The 27,571-nt window shown below is 38.1% G+C and overlaps 2 protein-coding genes across 2 annotated transcripts in view; one reads left to right on the forward strand and one right to left on the reverse strand.

Annotated features, from left to right (window-relative positions):
- Positions 1-16,151, reverse strand: part of CWC27 (CWC27 spliceosome associated cyclophilin) — a 122,550-nt gene extending 106,399 nt beyond the window's left edge. The window contains exons 1-10 of the mRNA XM_013301769.3: positions 15,859-16,151; positions 14,850-14,946; positions 13,206-13,318; positions 11,644-11,787; positions 10,864-10,962; positions 10,610-10,713; positions 9,402-9,471; positions 6,077-6,156; positions 5,088-5,121; positions 1,009-1,184 (exon numbers count right to left, since the gene is read on the reverse strand). Coding sequence (XP_013157223.2) covers positions 1,009-1,184; positions 5,088-5,121; positions 6,077-6,156; positions 9,402-9,471; positions 10,610-10,713; positions 10,864-10,962; positions 11,644-11,787; positions 13,206-13,318; positions 14,850-14,946; positions 15,859-15,900 — 959 coding nt within the window. The 5' untranslated portion in view covers positions 15,901-16,151. The remainder of the gene's footprint in view (positions 1-1,008; positions 1,185-5,087; positions 5,122-6,076; positions 6,157-9,401; positions 9,472-10,609; positions 10,714-10,863; positions 10,963-11,643; positions 11,788-13,205; positions 13,319-14,849; positions 14,947-15,858) is intronic.
- A 9-nt stretch (positions 16,152-16,160) lies between these two features.
- Positions 16,161-26,306, forward strand: SREK1IP1 (SREK1 interacting protein 1). Its single transcript, XM_005240644.4, has 5 exons — positions 16,161-16,306; positions 19,066-19,113; positions 20,725-20,865; positions 23,672-23,750; positions 25,235-26,306. Exons 1-5 carry the CDS (start codon positions 16,294-16,296, stop codon positions 25,422-25,424), a joined length of 471 nt encoding a protein of 156 aa, XP_005240701.1. The 5' UTR covers positions 16,161-16,293; the 3' UTR covers positions 25,425-26,306.
- Positions 26,307-27,571: the final 1,265 nt, after the last annotated feature.

Below are 27,571 nucleotides of genomic sequence, written 5' to 3' on the forward strand. Positions count from 1 at the left end.
AGAAACTTGTACTTATTCTGTATTAGGCAATATTATGGGTACTATCACAAATGTTACTAAGGTACAGGATTATTCAATCACTGAAGGCAGAGTACTGAAAACCAACAATTACTTCGTTCTGCAGTCAGGAAACTGCTTCAGCACGTTTCTGCAAGATTTGAGACAGAAAACTACCTTGTGTACTCATCCCACATACCAACATATAGCCATTTCAATTGACCCAAGATAATAATTCAAGTAATTTACCACTGGAATTATGCATCAATCTCAATTTTAGGACTAGTAACCAGATTTGGTGATCCACATTATCCATCCCAATGGATGACTAGAACCCAGGCTTTTATGTCTGTAAAGAGTTGAATATGTAATTCAGTAATTTGAATACAGTGCTACACTAATAAACACAGACATACTCCAACTCTAAGAACAGCTCTAGATGAGATTTAAAAACTGAGGTACGAATTGCAGCATTGGAAAACTGGTACACTTCAAGAATGACTACTGTGTTAAACCAGACTTTAATGGATGATGAGGAAGCCTTTGCTTTCTGTAAATCTCAATGTTGGACAAGGAAGCCTCTACTTCCTGTAAGTCTCAACACTGGCTGACCACCACGTGTTATGAGATAAAGACGACACAAAACTCAACCTTACAACCCTACAACAAACCAACAACTCTACAAAATAGAAAGAAAAAGTAAAGCTTGACAAACACATATAAAGACTCCTCATTTATAACTCCCAGGGAAAAACAAAACTCCCCTAAGGTATCAGTAAGTGCTCAGCATTAACAAAATGTGACTTAACTGTTTGGCTCAAAGTGCCTAACGAAACTAAGAAATGAGAAAGCAAAAGGCAATTTTGTTTTCCACAGTTGGAGGTGAGCTGGGGGGAATAATTTGCATGCAATACTAATCTATCAATGTAGTTAACGCAAAACTGGAACTGAGCAGAAAATCTAACTGTAAACAAGCCGAAGGGGGGGGTGGGGGGGTGGAAGGCACAATACCTGCGACTAGTTGTTTTCTTTTCTGACTTAGTTTCTTCCTCTTGAAGTTGCTGTTTAGCATTTTCACTTGTATCAATTTTCAACTTCTTGGCAATGCGTTCTTTCATTTGGAATCTCTCATCGCTAGCAGCTTCGCCTTCTACACTATCAGCATCTTCATCATGGTCTTCTTCCTCCTGTATTGATTTAAAACGGTAACATTCTTTTTTTATTACAGAACATTGAATATGGAAGTTTTTCTTTCAAAGATAGTACCTTACAAAAAAAAAAAAAAGAAAATACTTCATTTTAAGCAAACTTCTCAAATACCTCATTTGCTTCAGAGGGGGGGAAAAATAGAAATATGGTAATTAAATAGTTTGAGCCATACAAAAAAGATGTAATTTGTGTAGGAAAAAACTAAAACAGTCTGTTCTGGACTGTAAACCCTTACAGGTCTGCAGAAGACCTCATATCGATGTGGTATTAGTCCGGTCATTGCTCACGAATTGAAAATTTCATCAAGGCAATACATTAAACATTTCCTTTACTTTCCACTGAAACAAAACTTACTAAGAACTTCCTGTTACAGGGCTACCCTACAGTGATGATGGGATGGAAAAGACTTGCCCATCAGGCACTGCGAGGGAATTTACAAATACCAACCACATTGATCAAAAGCGGCTGTGAAGATCTGCCGAATCAATCATCCTGACTTGTTACTGAGGTATTATGCTTCCAGGCCTAGCAAAGGCAAAAGGGAATAAACCAACTTGGTTCTAAGACTTTTTGAGAGAGAAGTAAATCACTACTTTCAGTAATGAAGAAGCAGACTGACCAGACCAAGGGATCCAAGTCTGACTACTTCCTTCCTTGAATAAGGAAGCCTGGATGAATCTCAATGCAAGGTTCCCAGCTCAAAAAGACTAGGCACATCTTTTAATGTTTATTTTGGAGTTATGCTGATTAGCTAAAGAAAAAGCCTAAGATGCTTCATGATTGCAATTTTAACCACACAGAGGGAAAGGACAGACTTAGAACTGGCATTCCAGAGGACTGCAGTGCATCCAGGAGACTGTCAGCATGTCAGTACTTGCAGAAGAACACTGAAGACAATGTGCATGTCCTGGGTGTCACTGACAGGAGGAAGAGTAGTATGAAGACCTTGTCCATAAACATGGAGAGGGGAGAAAAATTAAAGTAGCAAGAGGCACAATTTTGTGAATAGAACAGAAAAATCAAGAGCTGGATTTCAGATGTTGTATCTGAGACACTGTTACGAATCTTCTGACTACCATGCTTAGATTTTAGACTTAGACAAGAGAAGACTGACCAGGACTAAAAAATGAAATCTGTGAACATCAGCACAGTAAAACAGCTGAATATTTTGTCAGTGAAATAACTAAAAGGTTGTTTCGGGGGCTTCGTCCATTCTTTTTAAATAGAGGAAAAAAAAGTAGAACACAATCAGCATTTCCCATAATTTCCAAGAAAGTTACTGTGTGACAGAGAAGATAAAGAAACTTTCTGAGGGATTTGTAAATTATCAGGCAGATGGGATGACATCAGACCTCAATGGCAGGGGACAGAATCCAGAAAAGGAAGAAGACAGGATTGTGTTCCAGGTGTTTAACAACTAAGCATAAAGACAGACACCTGGTGGAGATTTGGCTAAGGCTTAGGTTAGAGCATTTCACTGAAACACAAGGAGTTGGAAAGGGAATTCCTGGAATAAAAATGGACAACTCTAGACAAATTACAACTGCTGAGTAGTAAGCTAATTAAAAATTTCAGAAATCTGAGTAAGAGGAAGGGGGTTACATGAATGGTTATTTTAAAATGGGAAAGACAAAATGGTGCAACTTGTCCAACTCAGCTGAATTCCCTACTTCCTGAGCCTTCTATTCCCCTCACTCTGCACAGGATTTCACCAGTTCTTTTCCAGAAAAACACTAACAAAATAGGATAAAACCTTTCTCCTCAACGCTGTCCCTCCTGCAACTGTACTCTTTTCTCCTGCCCAGAGTCCTCCTTCAGTCCCTCTTCTGTCTCATTTAACTCCATCTGATCTTGTATCTTTTAGGCTTGCATTTTTCTGAAGTCTCATTACCAGCTAATAAATTTAGCACATTTCCACCCAGAATGGGCTACATGGAAACTCAGGAGGTAAGACGCTGTTCAGTTGGAAGATGGTGTTCTCCTAGTGACACAGAAATGCAAAACTGCCTAGTACTAGTTTTTGCTGCTGCTGTTAGCTGGGTAGAGTTGCCCTGTTCTTCTCTTTGCTCTGGAAATATAAACGTAATGACAGATTTTGTGTCAGAATGACTAGTGGCTACTATATGTAGTATGATTTAGTCCTTTGAGAAGATTTTTTAATCCGGGGTAGATATCAAGATTTATCTATCCATAGAACTAATGAAACTCACTGTTCAGTAACTCGCTGAAAAACAGGGAGAGGAAAATAACTTATGCAGAAAGGGTAAATGGAGGAAAATCACTGGAGAGAAGAAAATTTTCAGTCTTGTGAACATATTTCAAATAATGTTTTAATTAATGACCTAGGCACAAAAAGAGGTTTAACAAATAGCAATGAAGTACTGTTAATACAAAGGATCCAACTCTCAAAGCATGAAATGCATCACCTTGAGGACTGCAGTAAGAGAAACAGGATGATATTTAATAGCATGAACAGTAAGGTCAGGCACTTAGGGAATAATAACAGGAGTTTCTCTTACACGCTAGGGACTTGTTATTTGGGGGAGGTATGGAGATCTGGAAGAATTATTTGCTCACAGGATGGCTATAAAACTACCAATGTGTTGCAGCCGTGTAAATACGGAGGTGATCCTGTGATGTGTTAACTGAAATAAATCTAAGAAAGATGATACAATACTAGTACCACTTTAGAAGGCTCAGATAACTACCTGAAATGCTAGAGTATACCTAAGATCTTTCAATGAAATGAAATTTAAGGACAACATCTGACCAAAAAAACCAAAAACCTTCCCATTTCCTGCTTCATGACAGCATTATAACAGCATTCAGATTAATCAGGCTGAAAAATAAAAATTTAAATAAATACATCTAACATGTTCCTTTTCTATATTCCCTGAATCCAGTTCACTTAAAGGACTATTAGACCATCTGAAGAATTATTAACTAAATACCATTCTCAGAACCCTTCTAACATTTAAATGCTGCTGCACAGCAGGAATTACAAAGCGTCCAAGAACCTGAACTCATACTATACTTTGTGGAAAAAAACCAGGAAACAACATGGCAGCAGACAGTTGGGTTTTTCAGGCACAAGAACTGTGTCTTTCCTTCACTTCCACAGTGTGCACATTGCCTGTACATGGTGGATAGATATGGAAAACAGCAATTCTCAGGATTCAGGCTGGGGAATGGGAGATTACATTCCCAATCAAATGTTACATCTTTGCCAACATCCTATACAACTGCATCTCAAAACGGCATCTGCACGACATGCAGCTGGAGGCAGAAATGACACACTTCAGCTAGCAATCTTAATCTGTACCATGTACGACAGTCTCCCTGTAATCAGAACACCCTCCATGTTTGGTTGAATGTTACTGCTTGGTTATTCAGATTTCCTGTCTTTCAGAGGTGAGAATCTTTATCAATACAACTTAAGTGATAAACATTCACTGAGGTTTTGTTTCCTTGAAGAAATCTAATAGGACTTTCACTCACAGAAGAGATTTCCTCTCAAGATATTGGAGTTATTTCATTATTCGTAACAAACTTAACTTCAACTTTTTTTTTTTTGTAAGAAGCAATTTCAGGGCTTTTATTAATGGTTTGTCACTCTGTGGTACATAACCTCCCATATACCTAATCTGCTGACTGAAATATCTGGTAAGCAGCTTTTATAAAATACAGTAGGTGGTATATGCTGCAAATGATCACAATGGCCAAACCTTAGAGCTCTGAAAGGCCTCCAGCCTTTTGCTGGAAATCTGACTTGAGTTAGTTTTCAAAAACCTCTAAAGTAGCATTTGTTCCCCTAAGAAAATTTAATTCACATTCACACATGGTAAGAAACAAAGACTTATGTGTAAATAAAAATTACTTACCTCACTCAAATCCTTTTCTTCACTTGCTTCTTCACTAAAAGAAGAAAAATAATCTTAACTACTTTGAAGTCCCAGAGACTTAAAATACTGTTTAAAAGGTTGCCCAGAGAGATGGCAGATGCCCCATCCCTGGAAACATTCAAGGTCAGTTTGGATAGGGCTCTGAGTTCTAGTTGAAGACCTGTTCTAGTTGAAGATGTCCCTGCTCACTGCAGGGGGGTTGGACTAGATGCCTTTTAAGAGTCCCTTCCAAGCAAATCAGAAGTTAGTAAGTATTAAAAAGAGACAGAGAAGAAAACACAGACAATCTTTATGCAAACATACAGATGTATGATTCACCTAATTTTTAATAAGCTGTTTAGGTTTAGAAAAGAAAAGATGTTTTAGAACAGCACCTGGCTTGGCAAGAGCAACAAGAATAACCACAGGAACAGAACAACTTCTCTGTGAAGAGAAGTTGAGCAGGCTTTAAAAGTTTAGGCTAGAAAAGATGGCCTAGGAAAGGATTGTGATAAAGGGAGGTATAAAGGGACTAACTGCTCACTGTCTCTTCCAGCATAACTGTTAGAATTTACCAAATGATTCCAGTAGCAGCCAGGATCAGAACAAAAAGGAGAGATACTTCTTTGTGCAGCAGACAGGAGCATGTGCATGTAAACAATGTTATAAGAGACTGAATAGGTATTTTGATGGTTATTAAGGATAACTAAATAGATGAACCACATCAAACTCTTGATCAGTCGCCTGAGCTGAAAGTAGATGGAGGGTGGGAGACTACTCAGGTAAACATCATGCTTGCCTTGCTTCTATTCTTTGTTGGGCATCCACTGACAGCCAATATTGGTGACATTGGGACAGAGGAACATCTGGTCCAATCCAGCACTGCCATTCTTAATTTCTTAAGGAGTAACAATGAGCATAAAGGATGCTAATCAAGCCTAATATCTGGAAAGTAAACCGGTTCTGGAAATTGGAAATCACATATTAACCTTTTGACAGCAGGAACTGAGCTTAGATGTGGATCATCCTTCAGCAGATCATGACTACTTTTACTTTTTCCCTTCATGCTCTGTTAAAAAAAAAAAAAAGAAAAGAAAAAAGGTATTGTAAATTTGTAAATTTCAGTTTGAGAAAACAGATGGTGAAAAATGGTAACGGTAAGAAAAAGGTAAGTTGTTTCTTGTTAGCTTTAGCCTAACCAGTAAACATAAACACTTTTAATAGCAGAACAGAGAAAGTGTTCCAGATAAAGGAGCATCAAACTGACCCCATGGATTTAAAAAAATATCTTTGCAATCATCACAATCATTACACATCATAAAGATACAGCCTAGCACATATATACATGAGTGAAGGAGGAGGTAAGAACCTGACTTTCCAATAATGGCATATGACAAACTCAAAGAACTACCATCTGCAAAGCAGTACTCAGCAACTGATAAAACACTAGACTCCTAGGTGGGAAAAAAAAATAATAAAAAAAAAAAATCAACAACGTACAATACATCAGCCTGCAATACATCATACAAGAATCTCCTACTGAAGCAAGCAAATCAAATCTAACAACACGCAAGATCTTCAGGCAGAAAGACTAGAGTAAGAAAGCATTCACCATGCTAATCCAAAAAGTACACCTTACATTTCAGACTGGAATCAGACCTAAAATCTGTTACAGAAATAACCTATATTGTGACCTGTCTCCATTCTTCTGCATTTTACATTCTTTCAGGAAGACAGCAGTTGTGTGGAAAATAAAATCTTATTCACTTAAACACAACTTCCAATTTTTTATTATGTAGAGAAAAAGAGATGAACACATTCAGCAACATGAAAAATTGCTTCCTTGAAGGAGTAATTTGTGTGTGTTCAGGAGCTAGATGAAACATAAGACAAGTACTTACCACCTTTGTAAACTGCTCCAAACAAGTACAATTAAATGAGCAGTTTGGACACTGAAAGCTTTAGTTTAAACAATAATCAACAACGAGTGGTGGCCCCACTGCCACGCCCCTGAGTGCACTAATAACCTTAAAGACCTTGAGGAGTTTTACATGGGGCTCCTCTGCCCATGAGCACATTTCAGCTCAGGCCTGAGAAGCCACTCAATGCCTGAGCTACGTCAGAGGTGTACTTGTGTCTAACCCTTATCTTCTGCATAGGCCTGTTAGACCTTGACTTGTCTCCAGCCCCGTTTCCTATCCTGTCTCCGGCTGCTCCTGACTGGACTCTCTGGATGCAGAGTGTGGTCTTGGTAATTGCTTGCTGTGTTCAGGATTGTTGATGCACCCTGTTACCAGCAACCAACTCTGCCTGCTGTATCCAGACCCTGTGGGATTGTGCCCCTGTTGGGGAGCATGCTGCCTGTGCTGGAATCCCTCCTGCCTCCTCACTTGCCCTCCCTCATGCAACCATTCCACTCTTGCCACTCCTGGACACAAAATTCCCTAATCTCAGGGACAACAGTATGGCAATGCATTGCAGCAAAGCCAAAATGTATTTGCTTACTTAGACTAAGTGTAGTGCAGGCAGAACAAGTCCAGAGTGAAAAACTGATCCTAATGGGGAAGACCAAGAAAAGACTTAGGGAGGCATTCTCAAATTCCATGCTCACTTGGCTAATATGATGTGACTAAGACAAGAAATCTTAGTTTTCGCATATAAACATGAAACCATTCAATACTGTAAAAATTTCATCCCAATACATGCTGTTTTCATTTACTCTTTAGGTAATTTTAGCCTCAGCCTCACTGCACTAAAAGTTCATAGAAAATGCTCCCTTTTCCCAGATCTGTTACAGGATTCCTCAGTTATTTGCAGACTTCCCTCCCAATCTCAGTCCTTAAAAGTACACCCTTCTTACATTGAAACAATCAAGACTTACTGCATCCAGCAACCCAAAAAAAAGTTCAGGACTCTGAATTTGTAGACGTCAAAGAAACCCATTAATAACTTTGACCTTCAATATTTCTTACTGAAGAGTACTGAATCTTAAGTTACAGTATGTGAACATACAGATTATGTACAAAACTACACAGATACTGATCTATACCTACTAGAAACAAGCAATGAGGTTTGGGGGGGGGGGGGGGTAATCATTCTCTTGTAGAGCATGAATAGAAATTCTTCATGAAGGGTTTATTTGGAAATTTTACCAGCCACAGCTAGTCCAGAATTTAGTCAGGACAAATACGAGGATGAGATTTCAAGACTGAGTTGAAGACAGCATGACAACACTGCAACTGGGCTTTTCATGAAAGAGGTGTTCTACTTAGATCATTTCAAGCTGACAAGCAAGTATGTGGTGTGAGATGGAAGAACAAAGCAACAGAGCTAAATGCAATATTAAAAACCAGATGTATACCGGGAACAGAACTACAGACGAGCATGTTAAGGTAAACAAACATAGTCCAACTAGGAAGCTGAAATAAGAAAGAAAAACAAAACTACTATTATGATAAACCTCTACTATCATCCTGACTGATACCATCTCACTGTCAGATAGTCTATCATTTTTCAGTGTTGTCTTTCATATTTGACCTAAATCCTGAGGACCATTTTTTCACTTATGTGGTATAGGACTTGATACCATGTAGTCCGATCACTAACTGAAGCAGGTAGGTACCCAAACTGTACAAGTAAGTCAGAAAGCCTAGGGTTCTATAGAAATAATTTGGTCAGCAGCAAAAATGAGAAGGACAACTTATTAAAAAAATTTTTAAACTAACCTTATTTTAAGTGGCAAATTAAGGTAAGGAAATGTTAGATCGAAGACTGTCTATGCAACCCTAGTTCTGTGAATGTGGACAATTCACAATAATGCAATATTTAAACTATGCTAATGCACTATTTTCCCCACAATAACCCACTTAATTTTGCACACAGAATGGATATACATTAGAAAATGAATCTAAGAATGAACTGAACATGCAATGTTCAATGAACAAATTGATTTACTTCAAACCTGAAGTATTTTACCATCAAATCACGCTCTTATTATGGAGGTAAAGAAGAATAAAGTACCTATCACCTCCATGAGTTTTAAACAGCAGACATAGATCTACACTATGAAGTATGAAACTATGTTTATGGAAATATAAAAAGATCACCAAGTACTGAAGGCACTGACAAAGTTAGAGAAGTTAAAAACCTCTGTTTTTTCAACTTTAAAATAGCAGAATCATAAAAACTGAAGTACTTTCTAGCTTTATTATTCAAAACTCAGACCCAAGAACAAGATTAAGAACATTAGTTTTCACAAACATGCAAAAAAGGTAAATAAGTTGAAAAGAAAAATGGGGATGATTTGTTAAGTACCTGACTAACTCTACTGACTTCCTCCTCTTCTTCTTCAGCTTCCTCCCCAAAGGAAAGCAGGTTAAAATTTCTTTAAGTAAGAAAACACATGTTCTAGTAAAACTTTAAACACTTTCTTATTAACATTCAAAAGACTTTAAACATATTACTTTCATATTGTATGCAATTCTTCAAAAAACTTTCTGTCCTGCTAAATGTACCAATTTCAAACAACTTGTTTTGCAATAAACCATGAATATTTAGAGAAGAGTGTTCTATTCTCTTTCTGAAACAAGCCAATCAGGATAGCTAAGCATCACTTAGAAAATGATAAGGAATTTCAGAAATTCTGCCTTGACTAACTTTTACACTCTCAAATGCTGACAGCTCTGAAAATAGATCAGTTGCATTTTTTCAGGGGTTTTTTTCCCCCAACAGAGCAGCATTCAACTACCAAACACAAAAATTTCAAGATATGTCTATTCAGAAAGACATCAATAGCACAGCATTCACAGGATGTAATTAAAAGAAATAATGATTCCCCCCCTTCCAAGATTTATTACTCCACTATGCTGGAACTAGTCAGTCATGTCATATTTCTGTCTAGCAGAACTGACAGCATACACACTTCACATTTCCTATTAATTTTCATTGCATGTTTATGGCTACCAAATTTCATTCACGGAAACTGAGATTTCCCGTGTCAAAACTTATTTATTTATTTATTTTTGTTTCTCATATATATATATAAATAATTATATTATATGTATATATAAAATAAATAATTATATAATATATTAAAAATATTTTTTTTACATACCTGTCTTTTGCTAATTATTTTAGCAGGAGAGAATTGGTAGCTGATAGTAAGTTGAAACACCTCAACCCAGTTATTATTAGGTATTAACTTCAGTGTCATTTCAGTCACAAGAGAATGATTGCACATTCTTGCCTATGTGGAAAGGCTTAAACTACCTTTTACTTCTCCTTTGCAACAAACTATCATCATAAAACAGTTACAGCTCCGCCCATGCACAGTAAGGACTTCAATCAGAGTAACTAGATTTCTATGATCTAGGCAAAACCTACTTCCCTGTCTGACAAGTGAGAGAACATTCCTCTCTGCATTTTGGTAAAGCCTTGCCTTTCCAAAGCAAAAATTGAAAATTACAAAGCTGCAAATTAAAGATGAAAGAAAATTAACCACCACTTATGCTGCATATATTTACTTTGTGCCTTTTACTTTGGACTTTCTAGTTTCTTCTTCTGGTTTGTCCTTCTTCAGCTTTCTATTTGGTCTTGGAACAATGTCATCAAAAGGATTAAACAAAACCTATAAAAGAGTAGTATTTTAGACACACTTTTATTAAGTATTTTGTTATAATTAAATGATTCAATATTTTAAAATGAAATTTAAAAAGACATGGCAAGTTTTCATACAAAACCAAAATACTTCTGTAATTTCAAACTTGAACATACCCACCTCACTACTTCTTATTTTGTGTGGACTGAGCGGTCTCTCTTCCTTGTCAACTTCTACTTCAGCCAAGCGCAACATGTTATATATTGTATCCCCTGTAACCTGTCAAATTTATAAAGAAGGTTTCAAAGTCCTTGCTTGTATTTTTTGTTAATTGTTCTGCAAAATGCAAGACAATTACTTTGCAAAGAATTTTGAAAATACAAATTATATAGAAAATACTGTAAGCATGTAAGACAGCAGGTACAAGGTGGGTTTTTAAATTTAACAGCAAAATTTGAAGGAATACAGGTACCTAAACCTGCATGTTTGAGAGCATATGCACGGGAAGGTGTAAAATTTTTACAAAGTTGTGAAACAGGAAAATAAAAAGACACTGAAATAAAAAAAAAATAGTTGGTTTATCTTCTTTTCAGTAAATCATGAGAAGGTAAACTCATCCTATGTTTTTCGTTTTCCTGATTCTTCTCGGGTAATTAGATTTTCCGAACAGAATTTTCTAAAATGGCACTAGTATTAGATGAATTGATTAATAAAACAAAAGCCGTAATATTGGTAATATTATTCAAAGGAAGCACAAAAATCTAATTTAGAAGAACAACAACAGCAAAATAGATAATCATGCAAACAATAGGTAGAAAACAGAACGGAGATTACTCAGAAATCAGTGAAATAAATTTCAAATGTACATAGCAGCAAAGAACATCGAAACAGCCTTTGAACAGAGAATTTTATAGTAGTTTCTGTCAAACTTGGACTGGGACTCTAGTTCGTGTAGCAGACCTTTCCAAAGATTGTGTGCTTGCTATTAAGTTCATCAGCACGACCCAATGTAAAGAAAAATTGACTCCCATTATCATGGGGACCAGCATTTGCCATAGCAACAAGTCCTCTTCGATTAAATCGCAATCGTGAGTGGAACTCATCCTGGCAAAGACAGAAGTTACAAGAACATGATTTAAGTATGTAACTATTTCTTCCACTTCTTTACCTATGGCTTATTTATAATAATATGCACATGCAGAAAATATGCTGTTAATTTTCTTTTAAATTCAGACAGTAATAGAAACAAAGTATTTTGAAACTTAATGCCACAATTATATTTAAAAGCTTCTAGTTTCAGCAGAAAAGATTTTTAGTCAGTTTTCTCATCTCACTGCGCATAATAATGCAAACAACAATCTCCTCTCAAAAGAAACCATAAACACACAACCAACAAGCACCAAAAGAAAAAAATTAGAAACTAGTACGTCAATAACAGAAAGACACATGATTTAATAAAAACTCTAAGTTCTGTCTTGTTAACTTTCTTTTTCCAATTATTGCCTAATAATCACTTATTATTTTTGTTGCAATTTTTTATCCCTGCAATATGAATAAAATCCAAAGCATTTCTATAAGTAACGGCATTTCATACATTTCTTGTAAAACTATCATTCTTCTTAACCAGTGTATTTAGCTGAGAATTTATAATTCATGTAAAATAACTGGAAGTTCAGTAACAAGTTATAATAGTACAGCACTGCAAAACTCCATAGGAAGAACATTTTCTGGACCATAAGACCGCAAGTCCAGAACAGGACTACTTTCAAAGCAAGATGAAAGTGATGAGTGATATATTAATACCATGGCAGTATCACCACAATTCTAAACACTGCAATATTAAGATACCACTAATTTTAAGCAGCAATGCTACTACAGCATTGGCAATATTTGTTTATTCTCTGCTTTAGCACCCAACCTTTCCAACAAACTTCACGTACATGGTATATGTTTGAGTCTACCCTAGCAGCAGGGAGATGGAAGGCCCAGAGACAGGCTATGCAGCTTCAGTAACCAGTTAAATGTGCCTGCCCCACATGAACTAAAACTATCAGGCAGAACAGAACACAGCTAGTGTGCTGTGTAATTTTACTCAGGACTTGAGTCTCCTGGTTAGAGATAAGCCATGCTGATATCAATCATACCAATGAACACATACACAACATTCAGAAACCTTTGGTGAATGAGATACAGAAGTGTACATTGTTTAAGCACATTGTATCCAAGTTTGCCACGTATCAATACCTACTCTTCACTCTTCCCCTCCCCTATTTTTCCTTGTGAAGTTCATGCAAGTAAGATTATGCATTTATTGTAATATCAGAACAGCTAGATTTAAAAACTCTCAATTCAAAAAGGCATATTCAGGAATACTGAAGCAACATGTGAAAGCAATTACTGTACATGTAAAATGCTGCATTTACTAATATATGGGGGTTTTTTTCCTAACAACCTAACACAGTAGAAAGAACAACCGATAGAGAATGACCGAAAACTAATGCATAAGATATACAGACATGTACCTTGAAGGGTGCTCCATAGATTGACTCTCCACCTGACCCAGTACCAGTGGGATCACCTCCCTGCACTATAAAGCCAGGTACTACTCTGTGAAATATTGTGTTATTGTAATACTCTAGTAAAAAAAAAAAAAAGAAAATTATTAAATACATGTAAGTGGTCTCAAAATCAAGCTTTCATATACATTATGCAGAGATGTCCAGCGACTGAAGTTCCAAAAAGCAAGTACTGTGCTACTTCCACTGACCTCCCTCCTCTTCCACTGTCTTGCTCCGTTTGACTTAGCTACAAAGTATTGCTGATGGCATTTATGAAAAGAAACCCATAGTGTTATACATTTCTGTTGCAAAAGACACCACATCAACAAGATGATCCTAATGAATTGTTTTCTTTTCAGCTATTAAGTTTTATCAAAGGAATGATGCTACCAATGTGCATCAATTAAAAGGAAAGCTAAAATGACTATACTCTTTCCCAGCCAGCATCTCACACTTAATCATTAGCCATAGCCATACACCAAATAATTAGCACTTTTACTCACCCACATGCAGCACAGGCATTACCCCCTTCACTACCTACACTGTACCCAAACTGCTAATATTCACAGAATTAAATACATGGTACATTTTGTTCCCTAAGTTATCTTCTTTCATCTATCAGACAAGGGTTATGAGATCATTAAAAAAGTAAAACTTAACTTGACAGTATTTCCAGTTGACTTTTTTTAAAAAATAAATAACTAAAAATAAATCTGCAGCATGCTGCATGACAATGTTGCAGCATAGCTAGGTATGTTCATGGATGGTTACATGCCAGGATACTCACACGAGAAATACTCAAATTTATTACACAAAACATAGGATCCTACACAGCAGTCAGACAAATTCAGAAAGGAAATAAAGGATAACTGAGGATAACCAAATTCTTAGGTGTTACCAAGGGCTAAAAAATTGATATACCATTGCAAAAAAAAAATCTCCACATCTCCACATTAGGTGTAAGAACACAGAACAGGCTAGATCTGTGCTGGAAGCACAAATGCTAGGCTGCCATTTTCACTGAACAGAGGAGGGCTAAAAGAACTCTTAGCTGCTCTATAAACGCATAAATGGAATAATAACAGCACCTAGAAAATACATAAAGGCACCAGGTCCTCCACATTTCTTGTTACAGTTTTCCCAATAGGGAGCTTCTCATTCTGGTACCCACTGCTTCAGTGAAGTGTTACAGAGCTTCCATCAACAAAAAACTACACCAAATGAAACACTGAAAAAAATGAAAAGGTAGTATATGTAAAACAGAAATGAGAATTTTGGAGGATGTCCAATATTGAATCATTACCATTTCATTAAAGAAGTAGTTATACTTCATAGAGACTTGCTGAAAATAAGCCTTCCCAAGCCTCTGACATACAACTTTTCAGTAAAATTACATCATATGCTACATCTGAGAACACCATCTAAAATTTTTACATTTTTTCCACAGTGTTCCTTAAAAACACTGTCTGAGTGTTAATATTTTCTAAATACAAATAAACACATTAACATATTAAAGTTAAAACATGATTATGGCCTGTATTTTACAAAAAAGGCACAAAGATGGCACACAAAATAATTACAGGAACTCCTATCCTGTTCAATCATTACCTTCCATACAAAGTTGGATGAAATTTCGACATGCTTTTGGTGCTTCTTTTGACCATAATTCAATATCTATATCTCCTGCTGTTGTTCTCAGCAAAACCTATAAAAAATATAGACATATACAACATCAGTTTTATCGTAACGTCATCACCAATCAAAGACTATCTCGTGGAATTAAAAAAAAAAAACCTCTCCTGAATTTATTATATTAGCAACAGTAGCAGACATTCAAATGTGCCAGGTAGCTACCGTTAGCTCTAGATAGTACTGCTAGAACTTCATACACGTTTTGAGTCGGAAGTATAATAACGCCAATGACCTGGTACCTGACACATGACACTTAGATATCCTTTATCACTTCCACAGTGAAGCAACATGGGGGGTGGGGAGGTGAGGGGGGGGGGGGGGGGGGGGCGCGGGGGGCAAATTAAGCCATAAATCTCCAAAGGCATATACCTCTCTTAAAAGTAATAAATTCAGCGGCAAATCGTAAGAAAATTAAAAAGCTACGACAGACCCAGGAACAGAGGGCACGAAATGAATCGCTCCAAGGCCTGCTCCGTGTTACCGTACCCACGCGGCGCACGTCGTGCTTCGACTCGGGTGCTCGACGTTAAGCGCTGCATCGCCTCGGCACCACAACACGGGAACGACCACCGCCCACGTCCCGCACGCACCCCTCGCCCGTCCCCTCCACCCCCGCAACATACAACTTCTACACATCCCCCGTTCAATGCAACCGCAGCGCGGACCCCCCCCCACCCCCGGAGCGCGCTCCCCTACCCCGCGGGCCCCCACAGCCTCCTCAACCGCGCTCCCGAGGCAGGACGCCCCCGATAAAAAGCCCCACGGAGCGGCCTCCTCCCCCCGCCCCGGGGGACGCGCCCACCCGCAGCGGCAGCTCCGCGCCCACGCACCGCGCGCAGCCCCCTCACCCACGGCGCAGTTACCACTCCCCGGCAGCCGACAGCCTAGCCTAGCCCGGCGGGCTGTGGCCCCTGCCGAGCCTCACCTTGCCGTTGGTGGGGGGCTCCTGGATGTAAATGTTGCTCATGGTCAGGAAAGGAGCGTCCCGGCAGGCGCCGATGTTCGACCACGCTTCGCCCCTAACGTTTCCTACCACCCCGACCCCCCGCCATCTTGTGCGCCTTTACGTAGCCCGGGAGGGTGTGGGGGCGGCTGCTCAAGCCAGGAGGGAGGACGAAGGGGTAAGTTCCCGGTCGGAGTCTCCGCGGGAGTCAGTGACGAACGAACTGCTTTGAGGAGGACCTGGAGGCTTCTATAAACACCCGCAGTTCCTCCCCGTGGCTCCCCCGCGGTAGGGAGCCGCCCCCCGTCCTCTCACTAAATTGCACGGTCCGAGGGTGCGCCGGGAAAAGCCTTCTGGTGGCGAGAGGCGCCCCTGCAGGCCTGGGCTGGGCCGGCAAGGACGGTGGCGGCGGGCGCCATGGCTCTGCCGGGTAAGGGGCTCCCAGCCGGGTTAGCCGGGAGGGAAGGAGCAGCAGCCGGCTGCCCCCAGGGCCCGCGTGTGGGGAAGGGGAAAGAAGCGGCGGGTTGATGGAAAATTCTGCGGGGAGGGCGCGCCGCAAAGGGTGAGGCCGGGGGGGGGCGCCTCTCCCTGAGGCCGCCAGGGCTGCCCCCGCGGGAGCGCTCCCGCTCCGCACACCGGCGTTTCCAAACCGGCTGGCGTGGGGCTGCGGGATGGATGGAGGGAGGGAGGGAGGGAGGCGGTCGGGTGGCGGTGGGCAATGTCAGGCCAGCCGCCGGTGAGCGCAGCCTTGCTGTCGCTTCCGTTTAGGCCTGCGGGGCTTCTCCCCAGCACTCTGGTTGAGCGGTAGCCGAGTGCTGCCTTCCTATTGTCTGTTGGTGTAAGGTGCCTTCTTCAAAGGTAGATCCAAAGGGGGGTGGTGTCAGCCTTGTTTTTTCCTCCTCGCCTGTTGTGCTGGATTAACGTTTGTGTTCTACTGCGTTGTTACTTAAATGGACCCGTTGAGAACGGTGGCGGGGCTGGGCGGGTAGACATGCTTGCAGTTTCCGAGGTGTTCAGGTCTGTGTTAGCCAAACACACAGCTACTGCTCTGTCACTTTTTTCTTTATACTGAGACGTGAGGAATGTTTGCTTGGAGAACGGCTGAACAAGCCTGAGCTTTCATAACCTTCTCTTAAGATCTTAATAAGCTTGCTCCCATTCTAGAAGGGGTTCTAGAGGAAGACATTTTGTGTTTGTGTTAAAAGGTTTCCAAAGCTTTTTTTGCAGCCTGGTGCTCCACTGAGTGAATGCGGGGCTTAGTGATGGTTGCTGCTGTGTCAGTTGTTAACATTCTTGAGAATTTAACAGCTGGGAAGAAGGGAGTGAGAAAAGGAATCTTATAGTAATTTCTTTGCTTCTAATAATGTAAAACTTCATCTAGTCTAAAACCGTGCTGCTAACACTATTATTTAAAACCAAAATTAATAATAAAAATTCTGTCTCAGGAGCTTGGTGGGAGTATGTGATGACAATATTCTTGTCATCTGCTGGGTGTTGCTATTGGAAATCCTGAAAAATGGCACCTGCACATATTAAAGGAGATTTTGTTGTGTGCGCATGACTGTACTGACCTCCCCTGCATGGAATACCAAATCTTTCTTTACCTACAGGTCAGTTACTCAGTAGGACTGAAGTTTACTGAGTATTTCAGAAAGGTGAGACAAAGTTGGTAGCTTAGGTGATCTTGCTTTCTAGTTCTGGGGTGTAGTGGACAAGCAGATGCTGTTTTGAGTATTTTTTTGACATGGCATTGAAAGATACAGGTATATTTTTGTTCTTCTTAAAATTTTCTTCCATGTTCCCCACCTCAGCTCTGGTAGGTTTCCCTCAAAATAATAGTCATAAAACAGACACCTAAACACTGCCGAGTTTATAGACCTCAAAGGAGATATGTAATACTAAGGTTCTGGGATCTGCAGAAAACTGTCATAATGGAATGTCTGTATCTTTATTGCTTAGCCTTCCAGTACTCTTTGGGGCATACACCAAAGTTGTCCAAGTTTCTAAGTTATTTTTTCAGTCTGGGGTTTGAAGGTTTCTCTGTTGTTTGGAGTGGAATTTTCTGAAGACTGTACTTGTCCCAGTAAATCAAAGTTTAAATTCCTGCAGCTGATGTACCCCCGTTCTGATTCTCTGTCACAGATTTCTTGTTATGTTTGCTTAATTATTTAGATAAAGACGTAGTTACTCAGAAAACCGTATGTAACTGTTTCAGTCATTGGGGTTTTTCGTACTCTATTCAGTTGGAAGATAGAAGGGCACCCTTTCATTTTGGAAATTCGATTCTGATTTTTGTTACGAATAAGCTCAGATGATTAAACTTAAGACTGATCTGTTGGGGTGGGAGGAGGGGGGCAGGCCTGTGTGGTTTCTTTTCTTCCAAGTCATGTCCTGCTATGTCTATTTATCTTAACTGTAGGCTCAGATGGGAAAATCAAACACTTTCTATACCTAAAATTTGCGCTGTTCTGGTCCTCCTTCATGCATAGCACGTATGGACTTTTCTGTTACTCTGTTCACTTTAGTCTACACTTGCTTTCTTGCACTCACTAACTCTTTGTATTTGGTGCCATGTTGCCTGGATTCAGAATCATTTAACTATTTGTTTAGCTTTTTCTATTTTTAATTGCTTCTGTCTGTCTTTTGTCACTTTCCAGGAGTGACTGTTGAGCTTTTTTTTTTAATTTATTTGCCTTTTAAGACAGCTCTTGTAATTAAAATATAAATTACTTCAGAGTTTCCAGTGAATGTCTGTCAACATCCATGCATTTGTGGTACAAGTTGTAGTGCACAGTTACGAATCACTGGAATGTCAGATAGCTATTTGGTAATACTGTTCATACTGTAACTAAGCAAATGCATAATCTTTCAGAGAAGTGGAATAACTATTAAAATTATAACAGAAAGGTCATAATAAATCATTTGAGGATTTAGCAATAAGCTATGTGAAACTCAATAATTCATATCAGTTTATACTAGCCAAATTTGTTCTGACAGATTACTGCACAGAAAAGTGACCTTAGAAATGCATGTTTTGCTGTTCTTTAATTTTTTTCAGGAGATATATTAGTGTACTTAGTACTCTGAGGAGTGATGAGTCCTGTCTGTGTATTAATAGTAGCAAGCCAGGTTTAAAAGAAACTTCAGAGTTCAGTGTAGCAACCTAATCAATGACATTTTCTTTCTCAGGTGGAAATAAGGATAACATCAGAGCAGGATGCAAGAAGTGTGGCTACCGTAAGTCTGTAGTAAGCGATATGAAGTTAAAATGTTTTCTTCAATTTGTGATGTTGGAACTGCCTTTGGCAGTGGGAATAAAATAGTGTTCTCCCTTGTTGTCCAGACATTGTCAGTTTAAATTACCATATTTTACTTATTTATTTATTTCCTATTTCCTACTCATTCTCTGGCTCTTCACACCTATTGCTGCTTCTGAAAACCCTTGAGTTTCTCAGAAAAAAAAAGAAACATATGCTAACATATGCTATTGCAGTCATATATACTAAATTTGCAATGCAATTACTTGAGAAACTTTAAATTGAAAGCATGGTCTTTGATACCTACTGAGATTATCATTTGTACTTCTTTTGAGTCTCACTGCGAACTTGGGCATTTCAGCTCAAGTCCAGTCTGTTTTAAAAGGAAAAATAATTTTAAATCTGTATGATCTTCTACGCTAAGAAAACACACGTCTTTTTGGCTTCTGTATTTCAAGAAACAGTTAATTTTGTTACTTACAAGTTACGTACTTAGCATTTAGCTCAGGCTTTTGCATTATCCTCAGATCAGATGAGCATGTGTGTGGCTAGTCTCCTGATGAATGGAGACAGGTCTTGATGAACATTTTTATTTGTTAATTGCTAACTTATTTTTAGAACAGTGAAGGAATGGACACTGTTTTGCAGTGAATTGTGTGGAACTTTTTTAACAGACTGATTTAATCTATTTTGTTTAATGAGCATTTTGTGGGGTGAAGGGGGAAAAAAGCTTGCTTTCTTCTTTTGCTGTGGACTTTGTCCCCAACAAATTTTGGCAGTGAATTGCTTTTGTGTATCTGTTCTTCCAAAGAAGTATGGATATCAGTATAGATTTAGTGCTTCATTACTACGTGAAGTAAGGATCAGAAGCTTTCTGGACGAAAAGGAAACTTGTCAAATCACCAACCTGTATTTAAGTTCCTAAAAGCTGTCTTCCAGATCTTGATAATGATATGAATTTTGATGTAAAGAGGATGAGTTTATTTCAATTGCTACTTGAATTCACGTGTCTTCAGCTTAGTGTCTCTCAAACCATTTTCTTCGGTTTGTTTTATTTCTCTTTATTATTCCAATAGGTTATTTAGCACAAGATTTCTAACTCTGGTTATGATTATTGAAATGTAATTTAGAAAACTAAAAATACTAGTGAAGTAGTAGCTTAGTCGGTATTAAATACTGGTTGTTAAAGTTTATGTCTCATAAGCAAATAGCATTATTCTGTTTCACTAGAGGGAGACAAAAAGCAATATAAAACACTTGCTGTAGTTTTTTAAGTATTTCACTTAATGCTGTTAGGTAATTTCTTTAGGAAGGATCGGAGACCATTAAAAAAATAGAAGGCAAAGGTTGGACAAAATCTTTAACAGAACTAAGAAAGAGGTCATAAAGCACCATTAAATGGAATAACATTACATGACCTGTTAAATTTTTTGAGGCTTTTTCAGAGTAAGCCTCCTCCCTCCTTGTTCACAGATTGCAGCCTAGCCTTTTTTCACTTATCAAAACTGAGTAATACTAGGATGGATGTTCTTTAGTTTCTGATACTTTTTGGTAAATTGTAATTTTTCTTCCGAATATTTGTTTTGTTCAGCTGGTCATCTGACATTTGAATGTCGAAACTTCCTCCGAGTAGATCCTCAAAGAGATATTGTTTTAGATGTTAGCAGCACTAGCAGTGAAGACAGTGAGGAAGAGGAACTACAGAGACTGCAAGCCATGCGTGATAAAAAGAGTAAGGTGGTTTTTTGTTTGTTTTTTTTTTCTTAGAGTAAATGGGATAATGGTCTTCCGAAGTACTGGAACTCTCATTTTTTTCCTTTTTGATAACTATTATTAGTTCTTTTAGCCTGAACTTTAAAAGTAGTGATATGGAGAAATAGTGTGAAATGGGGACAATGGACATCGATTGTGATTGTATATGTCTGCTCAGGAATGTGGGTATGGTGACTAGTCATGGGTGCGATGTCTGGTCACATAGGCACACAGCTTTGAGGAGACGCCTACAATTTTGAGGAGACGTCTGCCCTTCTTCCTCTAACAAAGGGGAGACGGGGAGATGCCTGCCCTTCTTTCTCTAACAAAGGGGCTATTTAAAAAAGAATGAGAAAAGGATGAGAGATATTCCAATGCTATCTAGAGGGAGGGAGTGCTAAGTCTCCTTGCTGGAGAAGATCAGATGGTCACAAGGACATGAATCACCTACAAACCTGCAAGACCACCACATTCCAGGCAAAGGACTGATAAGCTAATTAACATACGAAGCGAGAGTAAGCGGGTTTAGGTAACGAATATGTATAGGCGTTAATTGAATATTCATTTGTTTTATTGTATAAATGTGAGATGGTTCGTCACTTCGGGCATGCACGCTTGTGGAGGAGTGATCCCCCGTGCATCTGCGCGCAATAAACATACCTACTTTATAACTTTCGAGTTATAGAGTCTAATTCCACACGTCAGTAGGTCTTTTACTTCATGTCTTCAGACTTTAGAGGTTTGATACACCCGCATCTTTTTTTATTATTATTAATCCTTTCATAGGAAATTAATCATGTACCCACTTGGAACATCTCAAAAAGGGCTCCTAAATACAAAAGATTATAAGACTTCTACTAAGCTGCTGCTTAGGAGAAAATTACATGGATGCTTTGAGTTGATCTTTTGATAATGGCATGTAAGTTAAATGTCTTAAAGTTGATCATAACTCTTAAAACTAATGACAAATAAGACAGCTGAATTTCTCTCCAGTTTCTAAGTAGTATTTTGACTGAAACAGGTAATGAGTTGAATTTAAACATTCATATTTGGAGAAGTAATATGCTCTGTTTGGAAGGTCTGAGTACCAGCTGTTTGTCAGAGAGAGAATAGATGGCTATTTAGCAGATACTTGAATTCATTTGAATTTGGACTCCAAAGAGGGTGTTAACTTAAGTAAGAAGGGGAGGTTGTTCCACCACAACATGTTTTAAATGAGCGTTCTTCCCGTCTCCCATTTGAAATGTCTTTTTGTTCTGCTGCTCTCACATTCCAGACTTGCCATTCAGTTCCTGCTAAAGGTGCTATTTAGGAAGGAGGAGTGATAGATAGAACCCTGTCATTTGCTGGAACACTTCAAAAGAAGTGGATAGTCTGCTTGTCAAAAGTGCTGAACTGGTGCTATGACAGTCCTTTCTCAGAATAAATCTCTTTGGGAAAAACTTGTTCCCACTTACTTTGTACTTTTGAATGTAAGGTGGTTTTTTGGCTCTAAACTGATTGAAGGTTAACATCTGCAGGAAGAACAGCTGTTTACTTGAACTTGTAATATCCCTGTTCATTATCTGTTCTTTTTCACACTGTGGCTGCTATGCATACTGTAAAGAGATACCTATCTTTAACTGTCAATAATACAGGCAGGATTTTGCCATTTTCAAGTGGCCTCATCTTCTCAATAACCTATCTTTAACTGTCAATAATACAGGCAAGATTTTGCCATTTTCAAGTGGCCTCATCTTCTCAATAATTTTGCACTGTTTGCACTTAGATTTTTGCACTGTTTTCTTAAATGTTCACACATTCTTGTTCATGGTTTTTAATTGCTCCAAAGTATTTTGCTTTTTGTAACTGTTACTGAATTCTTTTACATACAGGCCAGTAATTTCTGTGTGTGTTAGCAAATGAATAACTGCACTAGCATGCAGACTCTTTGGAAAGTTAATCATATGATAGAAATAAGATGAAATGCTTAAAAATAGCTATCTGTTTTAAGGATAAATTGTAAAGTCAGTATCTTCCTGTTAGCTGACATTGTCATGTGTATTTATGTAGTGGATTTACATTTCAGAAAATTCAAAAATACTTTTTGAACTATATAAGTATATATATAGTTCATATATATATATACACACTTTTCTATAAGTATATATATAAACTTTCTATAAGTATAGAAAAGTTGAAGGTCAGAAATTCCATCCAGTGTGCTAAAAATATTTTTTGTAAGTGAAAGATGAAGATACTATATGTGTTAGGGCAGGAAACAAACATGACTAGATGAGGGGTGACTCCTGCCGATTTTTGTAGACAGTGTATTGGCAATTAACTCAAATTTATCTTAGTTACAGCATGGATATTTGTGGAGCATCAGTTGAGTATTGTGAAAGTAATTCAGGTAAGCCTGAAGGAATTGGTTTTGGGGTGGGTTTTTTGTACATTCCAGTTACATGACCTGTTTTCAGACTTGGGCTTTTAAAATACAGAAGAATGGATATGAGAATGTAAAGCTGATATAAACATGTAGGAAAAGTCACAACTTTTTGCTATATCTTACGGGCCTTCCTTCATTCACAGTGCTTAGATCAAAGTCATTAGAATGAAAATAGTATAAAAAGTCTTGCTACTCTGCAAAGTGTTTCTGAAACAATTGTACTAGACCAGAATTTGGAGGAAGGAAAGAAACTTTTAACAAGAATTTTTTATTAACTTTATGTTGCTGTTGAAGACACTCTTTTAATGCTGATTTTAATTCAGATAAGTGTTTCTAAACTGTAACTTTTTATCTATAGGTTTAAATGAGGAGGAAGAGAAAAGGAAACAAAAAAGAAAAAGCAAAGAAAAAACAAAATTAAAGAGACCAAGGAAAAGGTAACTATCACATACCTATTTTCATTTCAAAACAGAACTTTAGAAATATTTCTGATGTTTGGGTTGTTTCTCAGAAAACATAGGCTTCTTTTGATGCAGCTTTATTTACAAGTACATCTGTGGTTTGAAAAGCTTCCTGTTTTCCAATGAGAACTTGTTTGTTCCTTGAGTAATGGTAAAGCCACAGGATTTCTGCTGTGGAGTTAGCACTGTGGAAGTCTAGAAAGCTCTAGCAAGCTGGAGGTCTGCAGCTGTGAGAAAGCAATGCTCCCTTTGACTATCCAACACTAGGCAAGATGTGGAGGGAAAACAACAAGGAGTAAGGAGGATTATATGGGTTTGGTTCCCAGCTTAGCTAACATGGAGCCTCCCTGCCACTCAGAGACACTTTAAGATTCCCTGCACACACACACACACAGTCTGAGGAACATGTAACTATCAAAAGGAAAACTTCTGTGGCTTTACTTAGCATGTGTTGAGTTTTAATGTTCCTGTTGTTGTAGAAGCCTAAAAAAAGTGTTACTCCAGTTTCAAAGCAAAATGTCATGATACCCAAACTTATTGTGAATCTGAGTCAGCCTGCTGACTGACTAACTTAGATGAGAATATAGACTTGTTAGTCACTAGAACTGTTGATGAGACAATATCCCAGGAACTGCACTGAGAGCTAGGAAATTTTTAATGTATTTGGAGGCCACAATAAGAAATATTCAGAAATAATTCAGAAAATAAAGAATAAATAATTCAGAAATAAAGAAGCAGGATTTATCCCTGGTTTTATTGGCATTTTCCCCCTTCCTTATTTACATAGTGTAGCTCTAACTTACACTTATGAAGACAGTAGAAAGGAGTCAACCTGCAAGCTGTAGACATTACATGCAAGTAATTAATATTTAATCATGTACCAATAGTGCAAAACTGCCCTCAAGTATAACAATCATGACTTTTGTTGTCATCGTAATTCTTCTGTGTATGTAATCTCTCATCGCTGCTGGTTAGAGACCAATTTTACCAGATTCAATAGCATCCAAATTTGTCATATCTCCCTCTCTTGGATTTTTGTTTTCGAGAAATGCATCAAGATTTGTCTGAAGGCATTACTGTAGCATTGTTATTGATCATGTGATATTTTGAAAAACAGAAGCTCTTACTGTCACGCTGTGGACAGTTTTCTGTTGGTCTGTACTCTTAGTCTTTTTCTCATTGAAGGTTGAAAAACACACAACTTGCCTATGTATGCCATTGTTAATTAATCTGTAGTATAAACGTACTCCTTTTGTGGCACTGTAGTCTAAGTAGAAGGGTTGTCATGCAGTTGAACATGCAGACTGAGATATCATAAGCTTTTCAGTGAATGCTACTGTACAATTCTACACTAAATTTGATTTGTGATATCATGTAAATACTGAAATTCAGACCAAAACATTATGGTATTTTCCTTCTTTAATTATGTAACAATCTGTATTATTTTTTTTTTAAACTAGATCTTCCTCATCGAGTGCAGCTGAAGAGGACAGGCCAAAGTCAAATAACCAAAAATCACACAAAAAAGAAAGGGAAAAGGAAAAAAAGAATAAATCTAAGAAAGGAAAACATCATAAAAAGGAGAAAAAGAAGAGACGAAAGGAAAAAAGTTCATCTTCTGATAGTTCAGACAGTTCTAGTAGTGACTGAGGTGCTGGCCTATTGCATTCACTTCTTCAGAGAACGTTATTTTTTCTTTCCAATGAAATTTATTTATGCTTTGCAATGCTTTTGTTCTGAAATGGGATATATATTTTTAAGAAATCTATTTGCAAATATCAGTGCTTCAAATTCTTAAACAGATCATTTGGGAAAAAGATTTGTTTCAAGTTTATTCATACTGAATCGTGCAAGTTTAACTAGTTCTTCATTCTTAGTTCAGTTGTAATTGGTTGTGTTTGGAATCCTTTACACTAGAACATGGTAAATTTCTGTCTGCAAGTCTTTGTGTAGGAAGATTTGCACTTAAATATGCTTTATGTCAGAATGGTTAAGTCAAATTTGGAAATTCAAGAGAGATTTTCTGTTATGTTACCCTTTAAATAAATTCATGTTTTGCATAAAATTTTTTACTTTCATATTTACACTTACTGATTAATATATGTAATAATGTTTGGGTCTGGTGGAGGGAAGAATGAGCAATGAGAAGCAAGGAGATTGCTCCTTTGAGATTATCTTTAAAATTCAATTAGTCATGACTGTAAAACACGATTATACATTCTTTTGGCAGGATCACTGTTAGCAAGCTGAAAACCAACAAAAGCTATTAAATTTTCAAAGTCCTTTCTGCCTAGGTTTTTTTCTTTTACAGTTATGGTCATTTTATCTTTGATGTGGATATAAAGTGCCACTTCCTAAGACCAGAAGACTGTCCAGCAAGATTGTTTACCAAGTTCTAAGAACCATGTTAATACAGTATGTGGTGATTAATGCCTGCATGAACCAAACCAGGAAATTCAGAGGCTTGACAATTCACAAGAATCATGAAGCCTCTATTCATTCTAATAAAATTCCTATTGAAAAGTTAAAAAACAAACCAACCAAACTCTTGTGGAATGTAAGCAATGATACTGAAGTCAGTAGCAAAATTTACTATTTGCCATCGGGATTAATGTTAAGTATGTCAAAATTCTGTAACTGGATTATGGTGTATCCAGTTTGTATCTTGTACGGTGGTAGGGTACAGGTTCAAGACAGACTGATACATTTGAGTTGAGCAGATTTTAGGTGTATAATTCTACCCCAGAAATATCTAAACTTCAAAGTGCCTACATTTACAGCTTGCAAATGCTCTTCATGCCTGTGGTTTTGGTTTGGTCTAGACACAGAACTGCTTCCACCTGAGCAGCGTGGCATACAGCTGCAGTGAGTCTCATGGGAGTCTGAATATGAGGAAGAGCAACACCTAAGCTTTCTTAATGATTAATAGCCATTGTCTGTCTTTTCTACAATGGCTTAGAGCGTTGAGTCAGTACAAAATGGTTTACGGTATTTTAATGGCTATTGCATTTGGCCTGAAAGTGACATACCTAGATCTAACTCTTGTCTTTCAAACTTCTATGTCTCAGACCAGCACCCTTATTATTGGGTAACTCATGCTGCAGGTGCTGTGCTGGCGAGCACTGAAGATCAAAATACTCATGGAAGCCACAGAGCAAAGAGAAATAATGTGAGGCCTCACAGTAGAGGATGGTGAAGTGCTTGCATCTGCTCTTCTTACTGGCTTAGGTCTAGTCTAATTTTTCATTTCTTATATCATGATTTCTGGGATGGGCTTGGATAATATAACTGAAGAGGAGACGACTCATTTAGCTAATACCTGTGTGTAGTATAAGGACCATTTCTTTCATAAGTACTAATTTAATAGATTCTGCCACCCTGTTCACTCTAGTCTCTTTAGTGTTGCTGTGGAGCACACTTTTTATTTATTTAGAGCTTATTTTTTACTAGGTTAATTTTCTAAGCCAGTCATTCTGTAGAGAGCAACAGGGGAGTTGTGGGCTACTCTAAGCCAGTACTGTTGCCAAAGGAAATATTTGATCAAGCCACAGCTTAAGACACAACTCACTGTGGGTTTTTTCCCCCTAAAATAATCCTTACTTAAGAAGGTTGGAAAAGTTACTGAAGTTAGGGGAATGCAGACCTCCTGTGTAATTGTCCCATGATCTCCCTGTGATCCCATGATGCCAGCTCTGGGGAATTAAGAGTTTATACTTCACTTGTTTCTTAAGTTTTGAAAGCTTCAACTGAAGCCAGAAACAGAATGGAAATTTTACTGGGCTTTCTATACCAGAATG

This window comes from Falco peregrinus, chromosome Z (genome assembly GCF_023634155.1).
Source record: "Falco peregrinus isolate bFalPer1 chromosome Z, bFalPer1.pri, whole genome shotgun sequence".
Classification (NCBI taxonomy): Eukaryota; Metazoa; Chordata; class Aves; order Falconiformes; family Falconidae; genus Falco; species Falco peregrinus.